Raw genomic sequence first — 19,756 nt, 5'->3', positions numbered from 1 at the left:
AGCTATATAGTCACATCCTGTACCCTCTTGCTCCGTCGTGCTCAGTCGTGATCAGCTGTGCTCAGCCTGAGCACACTGATCTACACTGAGCGTTGCTGAGCACGTCACGTGCCTCAGCCTTGTGTGTTTCCTGCTTGTGTGGCCCTCGCGGGTCGGCACACCTGCCTACCCGGTTCTCAGTCCTGGTCGCAGAAAAGGCTGTGTCTAACATATTAGCAAAACAGAAGGAATTTTTCACCATTGATACTTAACGGACTAATTGCCTACCAATTAAAAGCCGTGGCTAATTAGAAAAGTGTAATTAGTCCACTTTTCCCCTTTGCCCTTGTTGTGATGCAACGTGCGGAGGGCAGATAGTATCCTAGGATTCATTAACAGGAAACAGGAACGACCTCCGCTCGGTCTCCAGTTGACGCGCAATATATTATGGCCTGGGGATGGAGGCTCCATGGTCGGCCGCAAGCTGGTACATAGTAGAGAGCTACAAGATAAGATGGTTTCCAATTTCTTATTTTCGCTGTTGAGTGTCGCCCCCCTCGCCCCTTTTGCTTTCGCCCTTTTGAATTCTACCTATCCCAACCCCGTTCTTCACGATTTCTTCCCTGATCCAAGCTGCATTTTTGTGTCTGAATGGGATGACACTTTCTTCTGCGCGTCGAGCAGCTTCAGCGTCTTTTCTGAGATTCCCATCCATGCTTCCGAGGATTTGATCAATTGGAAACTCGTTAGCAGTGTTCTCAATCGTCCCAAGCAGCTGCCGAGCCTGGCCATCTCCAACAAATCAACCAGTGGCATTTGGGCTGCTACCGTTACCACGAATGGACTTTTTTCGTTGTGACGACAATTTTATTCGAAGATGCAGTGCAGACCAACTTTTCACGATGGAACAATATTGTTTTCCACTCAATGGACCCTTTCGACTCCTCATCGTGGTCAAATCCCGTTCATTTCAACTTCCCGCGCTACACAGTCTTTGCCACTGGATTACATCCCTGGCAGGTCACTCCCGGCATAACTCAGACAACCATCGATCTTGAAACTGGAGAGGTCGGGCATAATGTTCGCTACATCTAGAACGGTACTGGCGGTCTCGCGCTACAAGGTCCTCATATATATTTCAAGGATGGTTGTCATTATTTGATGATCGCCGAAGGGGGCACTGGGCTCAACTATGGAGAGTGTCGCCCGTTCTAAGACGCTCAACGGACTTTTACTCCTAATCCGGCCGATCCAATTATCAAAAACGCTGACACGACACCAAACTTTCAGACAGTCGGGCATACTGATTTGTTCTAAGACTCTACTGGTAGCTGGTGGGGAGCCTTTCTCTCAAGACGTTCTGGTTCGAATTATACCACCTATACGATGGGCTGAGAAACTGTCTTATTCCCTGTCACATGGAATAATGGAGACTGGCCCATATTATAGCCTGTTTGTGGATCGATGAGAGGATGGTAGATGCCGATCAAAAATATTAGCATTGCTGGAGAAGGGTAAGCGTTGTGAAATATGAGATTTTGCCACATACTGAATCAGATGTATCAGCCCGTTCGCAGATGCTGCAAACCACCTCATCTTTCCGCCCGGCTCCAGCCTCCCGATCCATCTTCTGCACCGGCGCATCCCCATCAACGGTTCCTACACCATGTCACCGCCAGGACATACTAATACTCTTCGCCTAGGCCCTTCGAAGCTCAACCTTATAGGTTCTGATGGCAAATACGCGGGACCGGACGGCCAGACATTTATCGGCCGTCATCTGACAGACGCACCGTTTACCTTCAGTTTAAACATGGAGTTTGCCCTTCGGTCCGAAGGATATATCGCTGGCGCCAGCGTTTTCCTTACCCAGGTAGGATTCTAAATTCTGCTCATTTCGTTCGCGAAATCAGCCTTAAGTCCCTGGCCACCTCTAGAACCACCATGCCGATCTCAGTTTCCTCCTTTTGCCGAATACAAGCTCGTCATTATCCCACCAACCTTTGGCACCATACTTCCGACTCTCTGGAATATCCTATCTTCCCGTCCTGCCACCGTCACTTGTATTTGTTCATTCGTCGTTTCCAAACTACACCTCTCTGTCAACCCCAACGATGACCACGCTGAACTTATATCTCGAGATTAGAGGCTTTTACTTACCAGTTTCGCCTTCTCGGCTGGTCCGGCGGATGCTTTGCCAGAGGCTGTGACCATCGGTATGCCCCCAGCGCAGACATCAGTTTTGGATTTACAGCGTAGGCAAAAATCCTGCATTGATCGACTGATTCTACGATTCTCCAGCTGATTGATACTATTGTTCCTAGAAACATTACTTGGGGCATATGCCACGACTAATGGACGGAATACTACCACTTCCTCGCCCAGTACACCAGCGTTTATATCGGAGTGGAAATTATACTCCGCAAGGACAGATTGTGAATTAAGCACCACATTGAGGGATCTGACGTTGAATCAATACTATCCCGGAAATAACTGCTACCTAGGTAGGACAGGGTCTAAGCAACATTGACTTTTGGTGAGGCGAAAATGGGGCAGTACTTTATTTGTCCTTATCCGAATGACCCATGGGTGCAAACCATCCATTTCACAGCCAAACACCAGGTTCAATCTGTCGCCTGTCCAACGTCAATGTCCATTCAACAACCAACCGTTAGAATTTCCTGGTCTTTCTTGTTTGCGCTGTTTGCAGTGGCCGCAACGCCCACAACATTGAATGTCAATTTCCTCACGCCCTTTTCGCACTCGCCTCATTATTTATCGTTTACCTCGCTGACAATGCTCTCCTGATGGTATCTCATTCGGTAATAGTGGCCCTTCGCAACCCCGTCTGCTGATGTTCCTTGGATCCGGAATCTCCTTTGCTGCAGTGTTCTCCCGGCCGCCGTACTTTGCACAGAAGTGCAGCGAAATACGACTGAAGATCTAGTTAGTCGGCTTCAAATACGCAAACTCGATTCCATGTCATCTCGCAGGCTACATACTCAAAACAATTCCAGCACGTCTCCGCCAACAGCATCGCCAGACAGCACGTCCTGCACTCGGTCCGCCCAATGAATCTGGGGATCGACTTTATAAGCTGGCTGCATCATTCTGCTCCACGATATTCCATTCTCCCCTTGCGACGATCCTATTTCGTTTTGCTGTGGAGCGATCCATTGTCATCATAGCATGAATTTTGTTGCTTCCTTGGCAGGTTTTGAGGTCGTTTGCCGTTAGGGGGCCAATTGTTCATGTTTGTATTTGACCGAGTTGGTGGAAAGGTTTTCCTATTCCGAGAGTTTGACGAACTTCATACGCATTGACAAAGCCTGGGCCCTTCACACCCACACCAACAACTAAGGCCAGTCGGGCCCTTTTAACCATAAGTTGGCGGTACTTGTAGGCTCAACTACACCTCTCTCGCGACTATTAACTTCAGATAACTGTCCTGTGATGCCAGTCGAGCCAGGAGGTGGGGTCTCGGCGGTAGTTTCGCTTCTCTGCGAACCTTCGCGGGACAACTGCGTGGCCGAGTATCCCATTAAATCGTTCGAGGATGCATCAACACCATATCGGAATGCAAAACGGCCATTATTGCTATACATGGCTATGTTGCGCCAACTAAAATTACACTGTTTGTCTTTCTTAATCGATTAGTGAATCATACCCTCCAACACAGACAGCTTTAAAGCCACCATTCAGGTTGACAGCTTCAAACCCGTTCTGCTTCAAGATACGGTATGCCAGATAACCACGGTATCCTACCTGGCAATATGCCAAGATTTTCTTGCTTCTGTCCATCAGATGCAATGATCTCCGGAGGGTATCGAGTGGAACGTTAACAGCACCAATCAAATGACCCTTGCAGAACTCCTCAGGGGTGCGCACATCGACGACCTGGTACTTTTTGGGCAAACGTCTTTCTTGAGTGCCATCACCGCTTTCGAAACAGACTTCCTTGACGAGGTCTTCAGCATAGACTGGTTGCATGAGGCCTCTCAATATGTTGCCGCCCACAAAGCCTGCCATGTTGACTGGATCCTTTGCCGCTCCATATGGGGGAGCATAACCAAGCTCAACATGTTCCAGATCTTCGACGCTCATACCAGCACGAATTGCCATTGCGAGCACGTCTGTTCTCTTGTCAATTCCTTGCTTGCCGACGATTTGTGCTCCGAGCAAACGACCCGAATCCGCTTCAAAAGCGACCTTCAAAACCATCGGCTCGGCCCCAGGATAATATCCCACATGGTGTGAAGGATGAATGGTCAGATATTTTGTTTTGTCCCCGCGCCCCATGGATCTCAATGCCTCGACGGACAACCCCACCACGCCGACGGTTAAATCGAAGACTTTGCAAACCGCCGTGCCGACATTCCCGCGATAGTTGGCACTCAGTCCGCAAATGTTATCAGCGGCGAGACGCCCCTGACGATTGGCAGGACCGGCCAGGGCGATTCTGACCGGATGTCCGGACACCAAATGTGGAGTTTCGACCATGTCCCCTACCGCGTAGATGTCGGGGTCGGATGTTTGCATTGTGTCATTCACGATGACACCTGATTTACCAATCTGGATGCCAGCATCCTCGACAATAGCGGTTCGCGCACGCACTCCCACGCTCACAATGATGAGGTCTGCCTCGACCGGATCAGTCCCATTGAGCAGAATCTGGCTGGGCTTATTAGATCCCGTTGGTGTGATCTCGGTAATGCGGGCGTTCAAAAGGAGGCGCATTCCATTGCGTTCCATTTCCTTTTGCAAAGGCACGGCCATATCATGGTCGACTGGTGGGAAGATATGGGGCAAGTATTCCAGGATCGTGACGTTCAGGCCCAGCAATCGAAGATTTTCCGCGGCTTCGAGGCCTATAAATCCCCCTCCTATGACTGCCGCGTTCCGACACCCGTGTGTTGCAATATATGACTGAATCTGCTCCAAGTCTGGAATAGTTTGAAGCGTGAAAACATGTTCCGAATCAATGCCCTTCATGGGTGGTATGAAAGCGTCAGCGCCGAGGGCCAGCACAAGCTTGTCGTAGCTGATGTTTTCGATGTCGCAGTGCAACTTGCCATTCTTGTTCCCGACGCATTTGACATGGATGACTTTGTTTGGCCTGTCAATCGCTACAAGTTCGACCTCAGTCCTCACATCAATGTTGAACCAGCTTGCAATCTTCTCGCTTGTTTGAACGTGCAATTTGGCCTCGTCTTTGATGACATTTCCCAAAGCATACGGGATTCCGCAGTTGGCGTAGCTGACATACTTGCCCCTTTCCAGGACAATGATATTTGCTTTCTCATCTAGACGACGAAGCCGAGTGGCACACGACATGCCACCGGCAACGCCTCCGACAATAACAATGTTTTTAGGCTGTTCGACCGAAATCATGGTGATCTTCGTGGACCTCAAGTCGCAATACAATGCAATATTGTGGACTCAACGTAGGTATGGAGGTGATCATTTTTAAAGTGTTGAGATCTTCATGATTGCAAATTCGACGCCACATTTCGTGCCGGTAACAAAGTAGTGTTACGATTATAGCGCGAGATAAATTCTATCACCTGATCCCAGTCGGGGACTTCGTGGTAATATTTGAATATAACACGAAAACGGACCATATCTAGATCACGCCATAATACCGGACAGATGCCACATAAATTATTATGTAATCTCCATGTCGATGAGCGCATTAGGGGACAGATCCTAAAACGTCATAGCTTCTTTTTTCGAAGATGAGGCAGATTAGAAGTGCGAAAAGCAATCCCCGAAAATCCCGAATTCACTCGTTTGGACCCGCGGTCGGGCTACCCAGTACACTTCTGCCTTGCGCTATACTTGTTAGTACTTGTTAGTGGTTCCAACACCTGATTGGCTATACACTAGTAAAAGCCTTGGCATTTTGGCTCTACACCCATTATTTAAGGCGGTCAGGTGCGAACGTGTCGCGTCCGCGTAGGCTTCCGTCAACCAGAACCGCGTATGCCTTGGTAGAGACGCTGGCCAAGCAAGGGCAACCCGAATACGCCGGTCTCACGTTGCACCGATGCCGAGGAGAGTTCGAAGATATGAAGAACTTCAGCAATGGAACAACTACCAGCATCGACTACGCAGCGACAATAAGCTCGAGTGGCCTCCCAAACCAAACACTTCACTGATATTCCCACCACTTCCACAAGCAACCTAGGTATCACCACCATGCCATACGCCCAAACCACTTTTCTCAACATCGCGGTCAGCGACCTCCCCCGTTCTGTTGCCTTTTACACCTCACTCGGCCTTGTTCAAAACCGTACCTTTTCCAGCCCGTCTGCTGCTATGGTCTCCCTGCCGATTCCGTCCCACTTCGCAAGTCCACATGACTCACCCATCAAAATCATGTTACTCAGTCACGATTTCTTCAAGAGTTTTCTCCCGCCGAACAGGTCAATGGCGGATGCAAAGACAACAGCGCAGATGCTATTCTGTATTAGCCGGGAGAGCAAGGAAGCAGTGGACGACATGGTGAACAAGGCAGCCGAAAGCGGGATGAATGTGGATATCAGTGAAAAAAACGAAGAACAAAAGAAGGCTGAGCAGGAAGCCGGAATGTATGGGCGCAACTTTGAGGATCCAGATGGACACATCATAGAGGTTGTGTTTATGCCTGTCCAGTGCTATGAGGGGAAGGAATGATCCCCTCGCCGGTCGCAGTATGCATAGTCTTTCTAAGTATTGGCTGACGCTTGATCTCTTTGCGTCAAATGATGAAGATTGAGTCGCACTGCAGATGATTGTCGACAGGCTCAGCATCACAGAGCAATGCGAATGCTTGAGAGATAGAGAGTATAAAAGCGTGAACACTGATGATTTCTCAAGTGTGCACGATCGTCGAGTTCAGCTTCCTGACTTTGCGCGTCGAACTTTGTTGTACCGAGTACATAATCAAATCGTACCATCATGTGAATTTCTCACAATTCTGATCAGTGGAGTTGATTTCAGATGTTTTCGTGGCAAGTTTGCCGGCTTTTTTTCTCTTGCTATCGACGCGAGCAGTTCACTTACTGTTACAAGCTCAATGCCACCTCTGTCCCCTCCACCCCTCTCGACAATATCCCTACCTTGCGCAACTGTGAAGGAGTACTACATCACAGAGCTCCAATCGCCTCTTCCTCGGATCTCGGCATCTGTGAACAAACTGTCTTATTAAAAGAACCCAAGAGAGTTCCGATCGCGAAGAGGTTCAAAGCCGCGTTAAGATATACTTTAAAACGCCATTCGATCTCAGCATGAGAGGATACAGTACAGTCCGAGTCTAGATTGCCCGCCTATCTACGAAGTCTCCGATGTGTCTAGAAGTCTAGGTACAATAACTGGCCTGTTCACAATATCCAATATCATCTAGGGATCACGCAGCCGCTGCCCGTCTCCTCCGCGAGTTTATTTGAAACAAATACTACACATATTCAAGTACCTTCCATGCTATGGTAAGCAAAGTTGAGTCATGATGCCTGCCCCGAAAATTGCCAGAACCGTGATCAAGCTTGAAAACGACAACGCTGAGAGACCGCTGAGACCGTGCCCTGACGTACAGCCTCCCGCTAATCTTGCACCGAAACCCATAGAAAATCCGCCAATCAGCGCCTGGGCAACAGGAATTGCAGGCGCCCCGACAGTCACCTCGGGCTGTAAGAGTTCGGTGTATACAAGGCTTCCACAAAATATTCCCAAAGCAAAAGTGATCGCTTTGGGGAAAGTTGCAGGTTCTGGCATGTCTTTGAAACTGAGTCCACGCAGCAAGTATCGCCCGACATGTTCATATGCCGCTGAGACGCCGACTGGGTTGCCAGTAAAATAGATTGAGAATGCTTGGGCGGCGGCTAGAAGGACGCCTCCGAGCACTGTCGGGATAGTGGCAAAGGATCTTCCGGGTAGTGTCAGACTTGACAAGATGATGGTACTGAAACAAAGGGCGTCGAACGTCAGGAAAACAACTGCAGGGCCAACGTGTGTCTTTGATGCAATTGTCTGAGCGCCAGGCTGCTGGGGTTTGCGTTCAGGATCTTCCTTGGCTTTCAGGAATTTTCCGAATTTGAGGAAAAAGGAAGCTCCTAGAAGAAGGCCAAGTATCGTTGGTCCGCTTGATCGGAATCCCTGAGCCAGCTGGACAATGGCCGTGCCCGGACAAGCACCCGTGAGACTCATCCCGATTCCAAGGAGCGCACCTCCAATGATATTCGCGTCGTAGTGGGAAAACCAGTTCAGAGTCGAGTTGGATCGAACACATCGTTTTGAAATGCCGCATTTCTCAAAGTAGAGCATAATAATCCTGATAATGTCAGCGACCTGCAACCTTGCGAAATAAAATTCCCGCAACACTTACGCACTGGTTGCGCATGCTGATAGGAAAACTTCAAGCATATGAAAATCAGTCAGTCGCATCTGGCTGATAATGACCGACGGGTGGTAGACCCTCGACATTGTCAGGGCGACACCGAAAACTGCGCCCGCCCCCGTGGACCTTAGAACATCTGAGAGCATTGTATTATAGAGGTCGTGATTTTCGTATGGATTCTACTTCAAATTGTTGGAAACAAATTCGCTGTGAGCCAGGCGAGATATACTTGTAGAATGTGAACAAACTACCCTGTTTGGTTCGTTCAGAATCGGATACTCTGGCAAATCACTGGTCGGCGACCACCGGGGATGACCACTTTTCCCACTCCTTTCACGCCACTCGCCGTTCATCACTCCTCAATGCGCTGCGGCATTTCCATGGCCCAAGACTTGCCATGGTCACTTCCTCGGCTACTTGTGAAGATTGGAAAAGACTGCCAAGGACCAAGGCTCATATTTGTCCGATCAGAAAGTCCAATACCTCCTTCAATACCTCCCCCAAGAGACTATTTCGCGACAATGAAGATAAACAAATCGAACACTACTCGCTCTCTTACATTCTCCTAGATTGGCTTGGGTAATAAAGCGATATCAATCCGGGTTGTCACAGACAACTGTCCTGTTTCAAGCCTCCGACGACTTTTGCCCTTCCTGCTTTTGCACCTGATGCTTCTCGTGTCTCTCTAGTCACCCCAGGCACTCTTGCATGGGCAAGCCTCACATTCCTCTGCCTCATACTTTCAAATTTCGAAGATCGTTCGGTGTTGATTGATTTTTTGGCAAAATAGAAAGCTCCGGCTCCTGCCGCTATTAACGCGAGCCATCCATACCTAGAATCCTCCAGTCAGGCTCATGCCGATCAAGATTTCTATAGCTTAGCGAGCCTCCTGTTAAACTTACCCCACAGAACCTATCTGAGATGAGATATGTCAGGACTGCATCCATTAAGCCATTAATCTGGGAGTACGTACTGTATTCATTATGCTTTTGATCCACTGCTCTCGTGAACGTTCAAAGGAAGAACCTATACTGCAGATCGGATTCTGAGATATTGAAGTAATACACATGTTGATTTCAGGAGCAGGACTTCGATCAGTCATTTGAATACTTCTCTAATAGATGTATTAGGTGGGGCAGGTCAGTGTTGCCTCTCGTGGTTCTCTCATGACCGCCAAGTCCGGATAAGGCTGGGATGGACAGAATCCCGTTGTTTGACCCACAGTAGTATCGGGGATCTCGGAGAGGGAAATAACATTATGTCGAATCCACATCGGGCTTTGTATGGAGATCCAGGAGGGTCGGTGCCTTGCGTCAGATCCACCAGTTGGGCCATGTCGGGAATACCGAGGTGGAATCTATATTATACCGTGGAATATCTTCACTGGTGACGTGTTCCTGTAAGGGAGAATTTTTTTCTGTTCAAATGCCGAGCTGTTGCACAGTTGACAATAATCTTCCGGGCGCCCTTGCCTGCCTTCAACCGAGAAGTAGGAGCCATTCGATGATCATCTACCTGCACGACCTTTTTGCCGCGGGCGACCTAGGAAGAAAAGTGGTCGAACTGACGCCTGTTACATTTTACGTTAGGTCGCCAGCATTTCCTGCTCAGACCAGGCATCTTAACCTTGCCCTGAGCTAGCACCTGGCTTGCTAGAGTAATTAACCCTGTGCGTAATTCGTTTGCCGCATCCCAACGGGCTTGGTATTGGAAAAATGAGCGAGATGAAAATAGTTCCGTGGAGTTTCGGCCAGGCTAAAGCCCTCAAAATGCTCTTTGAAACTAAAGGGCTCTTTTTCAAGGGAGTTTCCTCAGATATTGCAAGCATTTCAGGATTTTTGAAAGCCTCTGAAGCGGGTTTCCATGCATAGTGACTTGCAGTGCGAAGGTACCGCGAAGAACCGCCACGCTGGGGGGACGCGGCTGCTAAGAGGCTACACCATCCACACTCACTTCTTACCTTGAGTTAGGCACCATGGCGCGCGACTCTGACGTGTACTTTCTCAGGAAGGACTTGTTATTGACCTCCTGTTGCATCCGACGAATGAATCACCACTTCGAAACCTTTACCAGGACATTTATACGAACGAAAGGGGCTATCCCGCCTATAAGCGGGGTGCCCGCTCAAATTGGTTCTCCATCACGAGTTTGGCCGGGTCATCAGATAATCTAGAGGATATGCGACAGTGAGCCGGGAAGCCGGGCCAGTCGCGGCTCATTCAGTTACAAGGGTCGTACGCAATAGTGGTAACTAAACCAGATCAAATGAGAGCGAGTTCAACAAGCTCGACCGACTTCTTTCTTCTGAGGCAGTACCGAAACTGGCAACCACTGCTGACTTCGAGAACAGACAGCCTCTGTGATACCATGACAAAGTCTCCCCAAAAAGATCTCTGGTACTTCGCTAGATATCGGCGAATACGATAGAGACGACAATTCCTGCTCAGAGTCCTCTATGCACAACGCGAAACGTCTCAGGGCGTTATCCTCGAACACAATTGGGTTAACCCCGCTTCTATTACTGGTTCCGCTCTGCCGCAGTTCCCCTCATCTTTGTGCTGCTACTAAAAGTCTTTTTCAGGGACTTGTGCAGTCGCTGCCGTGTGCGAGAGGACAGTTGGGCCCGCTTTGCTCCAGCCAGAGCAACTTGCTGAACTGTGAGGCGGAACGACGTGACCTCCCCTAAAGAAAACTTCCAATCAGCTCACTGAGATATGTGCACTCGGACCTGGGCCTCTGAACTACTGAAAGCCGTGAGATCTCACGCGATACATGGCTGCGTGTCCATACGTGTGAGGAGGTCTATGTCGCGCCGGTCCGCGAGAGCGGTTCCGCTTGATTTCCCTGACCTATAAATGTGTTGCCTCCTTCTCCAGATAAAGTCCATAATCCTTGCGTGTTCTAGGCAATCTTTCAACTCGCAGCTCCCTCCGAGGCTTACAGCATGGCTTTAAATCTGCAAGGCAAAACAGCGCTCGTGACCGGTGGAGGCTCGGGCATCTGCTTGGAACTTGTCAAGAAATTGTTGGAAGAAGGAAGTAATGTTGTTGTCGTCGACTTGGGATTGCGGCCAGAGGCCGAAGAGGTGGTCAAACAGTCAAGCTCCGGTCCAGTGAAGGCCAAATTCATCAAAACAGATGTCACAAAATGGGATCAGTTGCAGGCCAGTTTCGACTTCGCCATGAAGGAATTTGGCAGACTTGACATTGTCGTCCCCGGAGCAGGCGTCTTTGAGCCCGTACGTAACACGAAGGCAAACTCGGCACCTGGTGTTTGCTGACCGCACCTAGCCCTGGTCCAACTTCTGGCATTTCAACACTGGAAAGGACACAATTGCTTCCTCGTCATATCAGACATTGGAGATCAACGTCACCCATCCGATCCGAGCCACGCAACTGGCTATTGACTATTTTCTCCGCCAGAAGCTAGGTCACGGAGTCGTGGTCATTGTGGCCTCGATCGCAGCGCAGCTTGCACTCATGCCAACGCCGATGTACGCGGCAAGCAAACATGCCATGTCGGGTTTCACTCGGTCTTTGGCGGACCTGGAGCCCAAACTGAATATCCGAGTGAACGCTGTGGCCCCTGGCTGCGTCAAGACCCCTCTCTGGACGACTGATAAACTGGTTTGGATGGACGAAGAGACCGATGCCTGGGTGCCTGCTGAGAAGGTCGCGCAGACAATGATCGACCTAATCACAAAGAAAGAGAATGTTGGGGGTACCGTGCTCGAAGTTGGCGTGGATCTTGTACGACCCGTTCATGAGCTGAACGACCCTGGTCCATCGGGCAGGGGTCACACAGTGGGGAGGTTGGCTGCTGTTAGCAACGACGTATTTAGCCTGATTGCTCAAAACTTTGGGAAATAGTACCTCGTCGAATAAATCATTCACTCGAGAATCCTGGCAGCCGGGTTCCGTCACGGGAGCCTCTCTCGAGCAGCCGTCGAAGCTACTCTCCCTTTGACATAAGAAAAGATATTCCCTTCGGACCACAAGCTGACCTCGTAAGGGAGTCTATCAGGTCGAGCTGCGAAAAAGCAATAAGCTCCATGGATAAGGGTGGGCAGGGAAGATTGCAGGTGCAGGGCTTGTAATCAGCAAGAGGTTGCAAGAGGTCGGAGGAGGGAGGCCTGGCAAGGCTGGCTCGTGGGCTCGAGGCTTCTTGGCGGGATGAGCCACTGCAAGGCTATGCCGATATGTGCCCAGCACGGAGTATGACCCACAAGTTCCACTGGTTCGACGGTCAAATGGCGACAAACGAAACCCAACGAAAAATCAACGAAAACTTTGAATGTGCTTGGACATACATATATATTTCAGAACTCTCTAGCCGGCGATTCACAAGCAGACACCGAGTTGAAGGCCATAAATGCACAGCATAGCACAGCAAAAAATCACTGCCATTATGAAAATTCAACCCAGGATGGTCGCCGTATCGGCTTTGATCCCTCTCCTCACCACCATAAGCGCTTCCCTCACGAGCACGACGCTACCTTCTTCCAGGTCCGGTCAACTTACAGAGACACTTGCCACTTCAAAAGTCTCACGAAGTATCATACCAGTAGGCTGTTATGACATAGTTCCAGTCGGCTGGGGTGATTATCTAGTTAACCGAACGCTCAATATATGTTACCCCTATTTGGAACCTACCTGTGAAAGGCTTGCTAAGGCTACACTCGCGAAATGGACCGATTTCTGTGCGCAATGGGACTCGCAAGGAAAAAACCCTGCGAAGACCTGCCAGTGGAAAAAGAATAAGCCATTCACCACGTACAAGGACGCCCCTGAGCATGATGAGCGTCTAAATATGCCCTATCGAGTGCCCGGTCCCTTGAGGTGTTGTCCCCCGCCATACGAAGGGCTGGGCGTGGCCAGCTTTCACATGCAAGACAACATCTGCAGGATGTGGATGGTCAAAAACGATGGAGAGTACCGTTATTACTCCCAAAACTTCCCCTTGTACGGAGTTTACGATGAAGAGTACAACTACGAAAACATGAACATCTGGTCATACGACGACCGGACAGGAACGTCTGACCATATTACCCTCTTGGATGAAGAAGCGAGAGAGGATCTCAAGACAGATTATTTCCCCCTGACGTTGGAGGAACTTATCGAAGCTGAGAATGATGATAAGAGAAAGGGAAACAGGCATGAACATCTATCGCCGTTCTACTGAGTCAAGGCAGGAGGAGCCAGGACGTTTCCCATCCGTTATAAACCCAATCCCGCCGAGTAATAGCATGGAATGAGCCGTTGCACCTTGTGCCACCTTCTCCGCCTGTGAGAGCATGATTTGAATCCCGCTCAAACACTTCTGTTGTGGTCTCTTCCGACCTATGCATTTCCATCTACTTGATTTGCAGGTGTCCCCCTTTGTCCATATTGGTGTCAACGATCAAGAAAGATCACGGACAGGTATTCCCATCGTTTGCCATTCTAGTTATGCGCTCGATAAGTTCAGCACGGTGTCGACCACGAATACAAGGCATAGACCTTTACCTTTCTGCAATATCTAGAGTATAATTACAAAGAACAGGCAAAGCCTTGTGTGAAACATTCCTTTGATGGTCTGATCTGCTAGCACTACCCCGTCAGAACGCTTCGCAACCACATTCAAGTCTATGTGAAGGAGTGGAGCTGTGTTGTCATCTTTACCAACTCGCGGCCAATTTTGAAGAGAAGCCTTCATACAAGCCGCAGCCGCAGCAAATTTCTTCCAAATCTTGTTCTTGTGGCTGTCAGCATAATTGCAGACGCCTTTGATGATGGCCATGGGAAAGGCTTTCTCAAGCTCCCGCCTCGGCGGCTCCAACTGCAGAGAAGGAATCGCATCCCTGCTCCAATTCAAGACATCCGGGCATTTAACTGACCGCTTGGAGCCCAGAATAGAGCTGTGATACCTGTGAGAATGTGCGCTAGTCAATGCGGCTGGGCATATTGTGTCTGCTCAGATGGCAGCAAGATTCCTACCAATTCGATTACGAATGCCTCGAAGAGCGGCTGTCATACCTCCCAAGGGCGGTTGAGGGTGGTGAGATTTGGAGTACGTTAGAATGATAATGTGAAACCCGGCTTGAAAAATTAGCGTCATCGGATCCGATGTCATTTGCTCTCCAAATTTCCCCAACTCGGATCATCAGATGCGGATTTGTACTGCTCAAGTTCCCTTCGTCACGACACAATCTTGTTAATATCGAGACTGAGATCTCTCTGCTGACGGCCTCGCGGCACTTTTGATACTTCCTGTATTTTCCGCCGATCCAAGATGAAAATCGCCTTTGAGGAAGCCCAACAGCTAGCGGACCGTGCTTTGCGCGAGCTCGGGTACAAGGAAGAAGATATTCCTATCATTCGTGACCATCTGATTGACAGCGAGCTGCGAGGTTATGGAATCGCCGGACTCGCACGAATACTGAGCATCGCCGACAGAATATCTGGTAAGGCGGCATCTTCTTCCGTCGAGGTGACGTTGGAATCGCCCACGACAGCCCAGCTCAATGGCAAGGACAGTCTCGGCTATCTGGTGGCTCACAAGGCGACAAAAGTGGCCATCGAAAAGGCCAAAGCTTCTGGGGTGTCAGCCGTAGGAGCAAATAACACATACTATACCGGAATGCTGTCGTATTATGCTGAGATGGCTGCGACCGAGGACCTTGTGACCATCATCGCATCGAATTGCAGCCCCTGGGTGGCCCCGCAGGGGACATACAAACCTCTAGTTGGCACCAATCCTTTCTGCATCGGGATCCCCACTGATGGCGTCCCCATCATCTACGATATTGGGACTTCCAGGATCATTCACGCGCAAGTGATGCTGGCCATGCGCAAGAATGAACAATTGCCACCAGATACAGCCTACGATGAGAACGGAGAAATGACGACCGATCCCGAGAAGGCGCTGAAGGGAGCTCTGGCGGTTTGGGGCGGTGCAAAAGGTAGTGGTTTAGCTATTGCGGTTCAGCTGCTGGGGATTCTGGCTGGTTCCCCTGCACTGCCACCAAATCTGGAAGAGTTTGGGTTCTTCATTATGGCCATCGATCCAGCAAAGTTCAGGCCGATGGCTGATTTCAAACGCGAGGTGGGAAACCTCATCACTGCTTTCCACACTACCCCAACACTTCCTGGCCATGCTCTGAGGCTTCCATTTGAACGGTCGAACCGTCGACGAGCCGAAACCAGAGCCAGCGGGTATCTCGACGTCGATGATGTCGTGATCGAGCGGCTTGAAGCATTAATATCGCCGCAGTGACCTGGGGTTGACGTTTTACAGTCAGAGACAGTCAAGATTACGGCATGGCTTTCCCGCCTAGACCCCTTGGTTCTGGTACGTGATTGTCTTCCTCGTCGGAGATATATTTCGGGCACGCGGAGGATAGAACATTCACGTCACTACTTTGGAAGCCAGAGATCATCTCCTGTAGCTCAAAAAAAGAGTCTTCTTGGGCCACTCGACCGTGATCCGCAGCGGCGAACTGTGAGAACAACATCAAACCCCCCTGCTACACTCGCATCATTGGATTTCTCAAAGCCGAACTTGATACAGTCTTCGACTGGGACAGGAATCCCCAACGTCAGTCTGCGACAAATTGTATGTGCATTCAATGTTGGCGTATAGCGCGAACGTGTAATGAAGATAAACTTCTATTTGACCACTGGCGGTGAAGAGTGCCAAATAGAGCCAATGCAAGCCCACGATTTGTCTTGCGCAGGGTCAATTCTTATTCACACCCGCAAAATCCTAAACGGATATTCTTCTTCGTCTCAAGCCCTCACGTACGGACGATAGACCGGATCCCACATCTGTGCCTCTACCCATTCCTGTAATTCCTCATCAGAGTCAACAGGAATGTCTACCTCTTGCGCCAGTCCCTCCTCTACCGCACATCGAATCACTGCCATCGCGATCTTGACGCTGACTGGTCTGGCCTGTTCGACACCTGGAACAAGGGCTTTTTCCGGATGATGCATAGCCGGAGCTTGCTTGGCTAGCGCAGTCACCGCCGCCACGAGCATCTTATCCGACAACAGTTTGGTCCGACACAACACGCCGCCCAAGCCGATCCCAGGGAAGCAGACTGAGTTGTTGCATTCCGCCACCTCGATCTCCTTACCATTGTGATTGACTGGCGGAAACGGCGAGCCCGTAGCAACGAGAGCACGACCATCAGTCCACTGGATGAGATCTTCCGGTTTGGCTTCATGTAGACGCGTAGGATTGCTGAGCGGTAATATTATAGGCCTTTCGACATGCTTTGCCATCTCTTTGACAGCGTCCTTTGTGAAGGCGCCAGGGACCGTGGACGTCCCTACCAGGACGTGAGGTTTGACTTCGGCAATGATCGACTCCAGGGATTTGGTGTCTTTGCCTTGCCATTCAGAGGCTTTGCGCGCAAAAGGTTTCTGTGCGACGGAGAGGGTATCTACCATGTTGTCGAGGAGCAGACCTGGCTTATCGACACACCTTGGACAGTCAGCTCCTCCTCCATGATATAAGGAAAGCCTTACCATATCTGGTTCGCAGCGTCTTCCTTATTCTTCTCGGACTGCGTGGCGATGGCCGCCTGAACTTGCTCGGCGATTCCGCAACCAGCAGTCCCAGCACCGAAAACAACCACTCTCAAGTCCGTCATCTTCACTCCGTTGATATGCAGCCCGGCCATAATCGCAGCTAGAGTCACGCATCCCGTCCCTTGAATGTCATCATTGAAAACGGTGAACTCACCCCGATATTTGTCGAGCAGCCTTCGAGCATTTGGAAGACCAAAATCTTCAAAATGGACATAAGCCTTTGGATAGAGCGTTTTGGCTGTGCGGACGAACTTGTCGCAAAACTCGTCATACTTTTGGCCTCGGACACGTCTGAAACGATGGCCGAGATAGAGGTCATCATTCAACAACTTTTCGTTGTCTGTTCCCGTGTCGAGGACTACAGGAAGGGTTCGGTCTGGATGCAATCCGCCACAGATTGTCATCAGAGCCAGCTTGGCCACACTGATCAAGATGCCTCCAACCCCTTGATCGCCGATCCCCAGGATCTCTTCCCCATCACTGACAACGATGTAGTCAACACCCCCCTCGGGGTCATCTTCTCTAATAAACTTGCTCAGGCGCTCCTCCACCTCATCCGGATGTTTAATGCTCAAAAAGCAACCATCAGGCCTTCGGAAGATTCGAGAGTAGTTCTCAATCGCATCGCCCTCTGTTGGAGTATAGATGACACTGAACATTTCGCGCAGGTGGTCTTGAATCAAACGATAGTAGAGCACGGTGTTCTGCTCGGCCATGGAGGTCATGAAGGTATTCTTGGAGAGATCATCTGGTTGATTGCAGTATTGCTGATAGGCTCGCGTGACCTGTTCGTCAAGTGTTTGGATATTGGTCGGCAGGAGGCCCTTGAGTCCGAAGTCCAGACGTTCTTGGGTCGTGAAGCATGTTCCTTTGTTGTAGAATGGGTTATCCAGAAGGACGCGGCCGTGGAGAGGTACTTTGAGCGGGCCTTTGTTGGCGAGCGGAAGGTGGTCGAATTTGCCCTTGTGACTTGCCATAGTTATTGGATACTCGTTTCAGTTTTTGTGACGAGAGCGAGACGAGGTCACAGAGAAAGAATATTTCGGCAATCAACGTTGACCAGAAAGTGATGTCAGTCATGCGATGGAGAAGCTCTAAGCAGGCTGCAGAATCCAGTCACTGCCGGATCTTCTCATTGGGCGATGACTGTTCCTGATCCACTGACGTGGACCCTGTGGACACTCTGGTCACCCGAATCACATGCTTCCCTTTTCGGTCCAATGGATCCAGATGCAATTCCCTCCCAGGAGGGAATACACTTCAGCCGCTGGCAGATATAAGGGCTTGAAGGCCCTAAGCTGTCAGTCTTAATCTTGACCGAAATACTCGTGGGCCATCAGATTTACCACCATGGCAGCCTCCTCGAGCGATTGGACGACTTTGACATCGCTCCTCAATGCTGGCCCGCCGCCTTCTCGATCAAGGTGAAGAGCTTCCCAGCCGACCCCGATCGCGCCAACATAGTCTTTTGCGTACTCATCTCCAATGTGAATCCGCAGCGTCCTTGAAATATCGACTTGATGGCTGATGGCCGACGACACTTTTCTAAATGCATCCGTTATGCTGGACGCTGGCTCACAGTTCTGTTCAGATCGAGAAATAGGCATCGGAAAAACAAGCCTCAGGGCTTCGAGCCAAATTTTCTCATCCGGCTTTTCCGCGTCGGCGTCGTAGCTCGTGCACAGGAAGTCGAAGTCGTTCTGGAGATTGTAATAGTCTTTGAAGGGACTGTCGAAGGCCAATTTGGACGGATCGCGGAGACTGTCCATATGCGTTTTCATCACGCTTTCGAAGTCTGGAATACTCGAAGGTCCTGTGCGGAAACCCATGTCCTGAAGCACCACTCTGACTCGAGGGTCGGAGTTTGTGACAATGCCAGTCGCCACGAGCGGCCCTTCTGGATGAGCAAACTGTTTCTTGAGTGAAGCCATGCTCTGGAGAAAGGGCTTTACGTCGGGAAATGGTTCGTAAGCAGCACCGGAGGAAAAATGTTTGTAAAGAGCAGGCCCCAAATCCTTTGGCAGCGCTACCTCTCCCCCTTCCACCAGGTCGCCAAATGCCCGGTTGACAACTTTCGTCCACCATATCTCAGGACTTCCTAGGGTCTTCTTGCCATAGTTGGGGTGCGCGGCGTTGTAATGCTTGAGGGAAGATTTAAATGAGCGATCCAATTTTTTGAGATCGACTCGGGCCTTGAGCCCGCAACTCTCGGCGACTTGTACATATTGCACAGCCACTGGCTGCCGGAAATTGTACAATGTTCCAAGAGCATCAAGGGTGACGACAAGCATGGGAAGTTTCTTGGGGTGGAACAATGCACTGAACAAACCCATTACCGTCTCATGGGTGAAATGCCTTCAATACCGGTTCACGGCTGACAAGCTGAAAGAGTGGAAATGCTTTATCAAAACCAATTGCGTTATTGACTAGAACGAAGGGCCGACTTGGACTTGGAGGATCGATGATGCCGTGATCAAAGGCTGGCGAAGAGAGTCTGCTCAGGAAGGAATTTTAAGCCCTAGCCCACCAGCCCCCTGGCTCCGCCAGCGGCAGGCCCCCAGCTTTCGAAGTTATGGTTGCTCGCTTCGACCCTTCGACCCGCACTCGCCGCCTACCTGGGCTGCCACTGGCCGCCGCAGTTTCTGGCGATTTGCAATCCAGCACACGGACAACTTCATACAATTTGTCAATCGACGTGGCTGGAATCCTACCGTACTCTCATCCGTCTCCCTCTCTTTCGGTCTCTCGGAAAACATTAGCAAAACACGTTCTCCCTCAAACCTTCTTCTTCATCCGTCAAACTGTTCTACTCGAAGCTTCACCGCGTCTC

General features: G+C 50.2%; 10 protein-coding genes across 10 annotated transcripts; 6 read left to right on the top strand and 4 right to left on the bottom strand.

The window, feature by feature from the left end:
- Positions 1–732: 732 nt before the first annotated feature.
- A1O5_11284 (uncharacterized protein) lies at positions 733–1,074 on the top strand (the record flags this gene model as incomplete). Its single annotated transcript, XM_007751856.1, has 1 exon — positions 733–1,074. A coding segment is annotated over one exon (342 nt), but the record flags the coding sequence as incomplete, so codon positions are not given.
- A 571-nt stretch (positions 1,075–1,645) lies between these two features.
- Positions 1,646–1,864, top strand: A1O5_11283 (uncharacterized protein; the record flags this gene model as incomplete). Its single annotated transcript, XM_007751855.1, has 1 exon — positions 1,646–1,864. One exon carries the CDS (start codon positions 1,646–1,648, stop codon positions 1,862–1,864), a length of 219 nt encoding a protein of 72 aa, XP_007750045.1.
- A 1,760-nt stretch (positions 1,865–3,624) lies between these two features.
- On the bottom strand, positions 3,625–5,370 carry A1O5_11282 (uncharacterized protein; the record flags this gene model as incomplete). The annotated part of the gene is made up of 1 exon (XM_007751854.1): positions 3,625–5,370. The coding sequence occupies one exon, from the start codon at positions 5,368–5,370 to the stop codon at positions 3,625–3,627; it is 1,746 nt and encodes a 581-aa protein (XP_007750044.1).
- An 807-nt stretch (positions 5,371–6,177) lies between these two features.
- On the top strand, positions 6,178–6,654 carry A1O5_11281 (uncharacterized protein; the record flags this gene model as incomplete). Its single annotated transcript, XM_007751853.1, has 1 exon — positions 6,178–6,654. One exon carries the CDS (start codon positions 6,178–6,180, stop codon positions 6,652–6,654), a length of 477 nt encoding a protein of 158 aa, XP_007750043.1.
- A 786-nt stretch (positions 6,655–7,440) lies between these two features.
- Positions 7,441–8,499, bottom strand: A1O5_11280 (uncharacterized protein; the record flags this gene model as incomplete). Its single annotated transcript, XM_007751852.1, has 2 exons — positions 7,441–8,287; positions 8,342–8,499. 2 exons carry the CDS (start codon positions 8,497–8,499, stop codon positions 7,441–7,443), a joined length of 1,005 nt encoding a protein of 334 aa, XP_007750042.1.
- Positions 8,500–11,297: 2,798 nt separating this feature from the next.
- Positions 11,298–12,222, top strand: A1O5_11279 (uncharacterized protein; the record flags this gene model as incomplete). Its single annotated transcript, XM_007751851.1, has 2 exons — positions 11,298–11,591; positions 11,644–12,222. 2 exons carry the CDS (start codon positions 11,298–11,300, stop codon positions 12,220–12,222), a joined length of 873 nt encoding a protein of 290 aa, XP_007750041.1.
- Positions 12,223–13,258: 1,036 nt separating this feature from the next.
- A1O5_11278 (uncharacterized protein) lies at positions 13,259–13,534 on the top strand (the record flags this gene model as incomplete). The annotated part of the gene is made up of 1 exon (XM_007751850.1): positions 13,259–13,534. The coding sequence occupies one exon, from the start codon at positions 13,259–13,261 to the stop codon at positions 13,532–13,534; it is 276 nt and encodes a 91-aa protein (XP_007750040.1).
- A 1,089-nt stretch (positions 13,535–14,623) lies between these two features.
- Positions 14,624–15,607, top strand: A1O5_11277 (uncharacterized protein; the record flags this gene model as incomplete). The annotated part of the gene is made up of 1 exon (XM_007751849.1): positions 14,624–15,607. The coding sequence occupies one exon, from the start codon at positions 14,624–14,626 to the stop codon at positions 15,605–15,607; it is 984 nt and encodes a 327-aa protein (XP_007750039.1).
- A 512-nt stretch (positions 15,608–16,119) lies between these two features.
- Positions 16,120–17,903, bottom strand: A1O5_11276 (malate dehydrogenase (oxaloacetate-decarboxylating); the record flags this gene model as incomplete). The annotated part of the gene is made up of 2 exons (XM_007751848.1): positions 16,120–16,819; positions 16,864–17,903. The coding sequence occupies 2 exons, from the start codon at positions 17,901–17,903 to the stop codon at positions 16,120–16,122; spliced, it is 1,740 nt and encodes a 579-aa protein (XP_007750038.1).
- A 330-nt stretch (positions 17,904–18,233) lies between these two features.
- Positions 18,234–19,259, bottom strand: A1O5_11275 (uncharacterized protein; the record flags this gene model as incomplete). The annotated part of the gene is made up of 1 exon (XM_007751847.1): positions 18,234–19,259. The coding sequence occupies one exon, from the start codon at positions 19,257–19,259 to the stop codon at positions 18,234–18,236; it is 1,026 nt and encodes a 341-aa protein (XP_007750037.1).
- Between the last annotated feature and the right edge of the window lie 497 nt (positions 19,260–19,756).

The sequence above is a fragment of the Cladophialophora psammophila genome (assembly GCF_000585535.1).
Source record: "Cladophialophora psammophila CBS 110553 chromosome Unknown aczJe-supercont1.24, whole genome shotgun sequence".
Taxonomy (NCBI): Eukaryota; Fungi; Ascomycota; class Eurotiomycetes; order Chaetothyriales; family Herpotrichiellaceae; genus Cladophialophora; species Cladophialophora psammophila.
The sequence above is the reverse complement of the archived record's forward strand: the minus strand, read 5'-3'. Positions and strand labels throughout refer to the sequence as shown.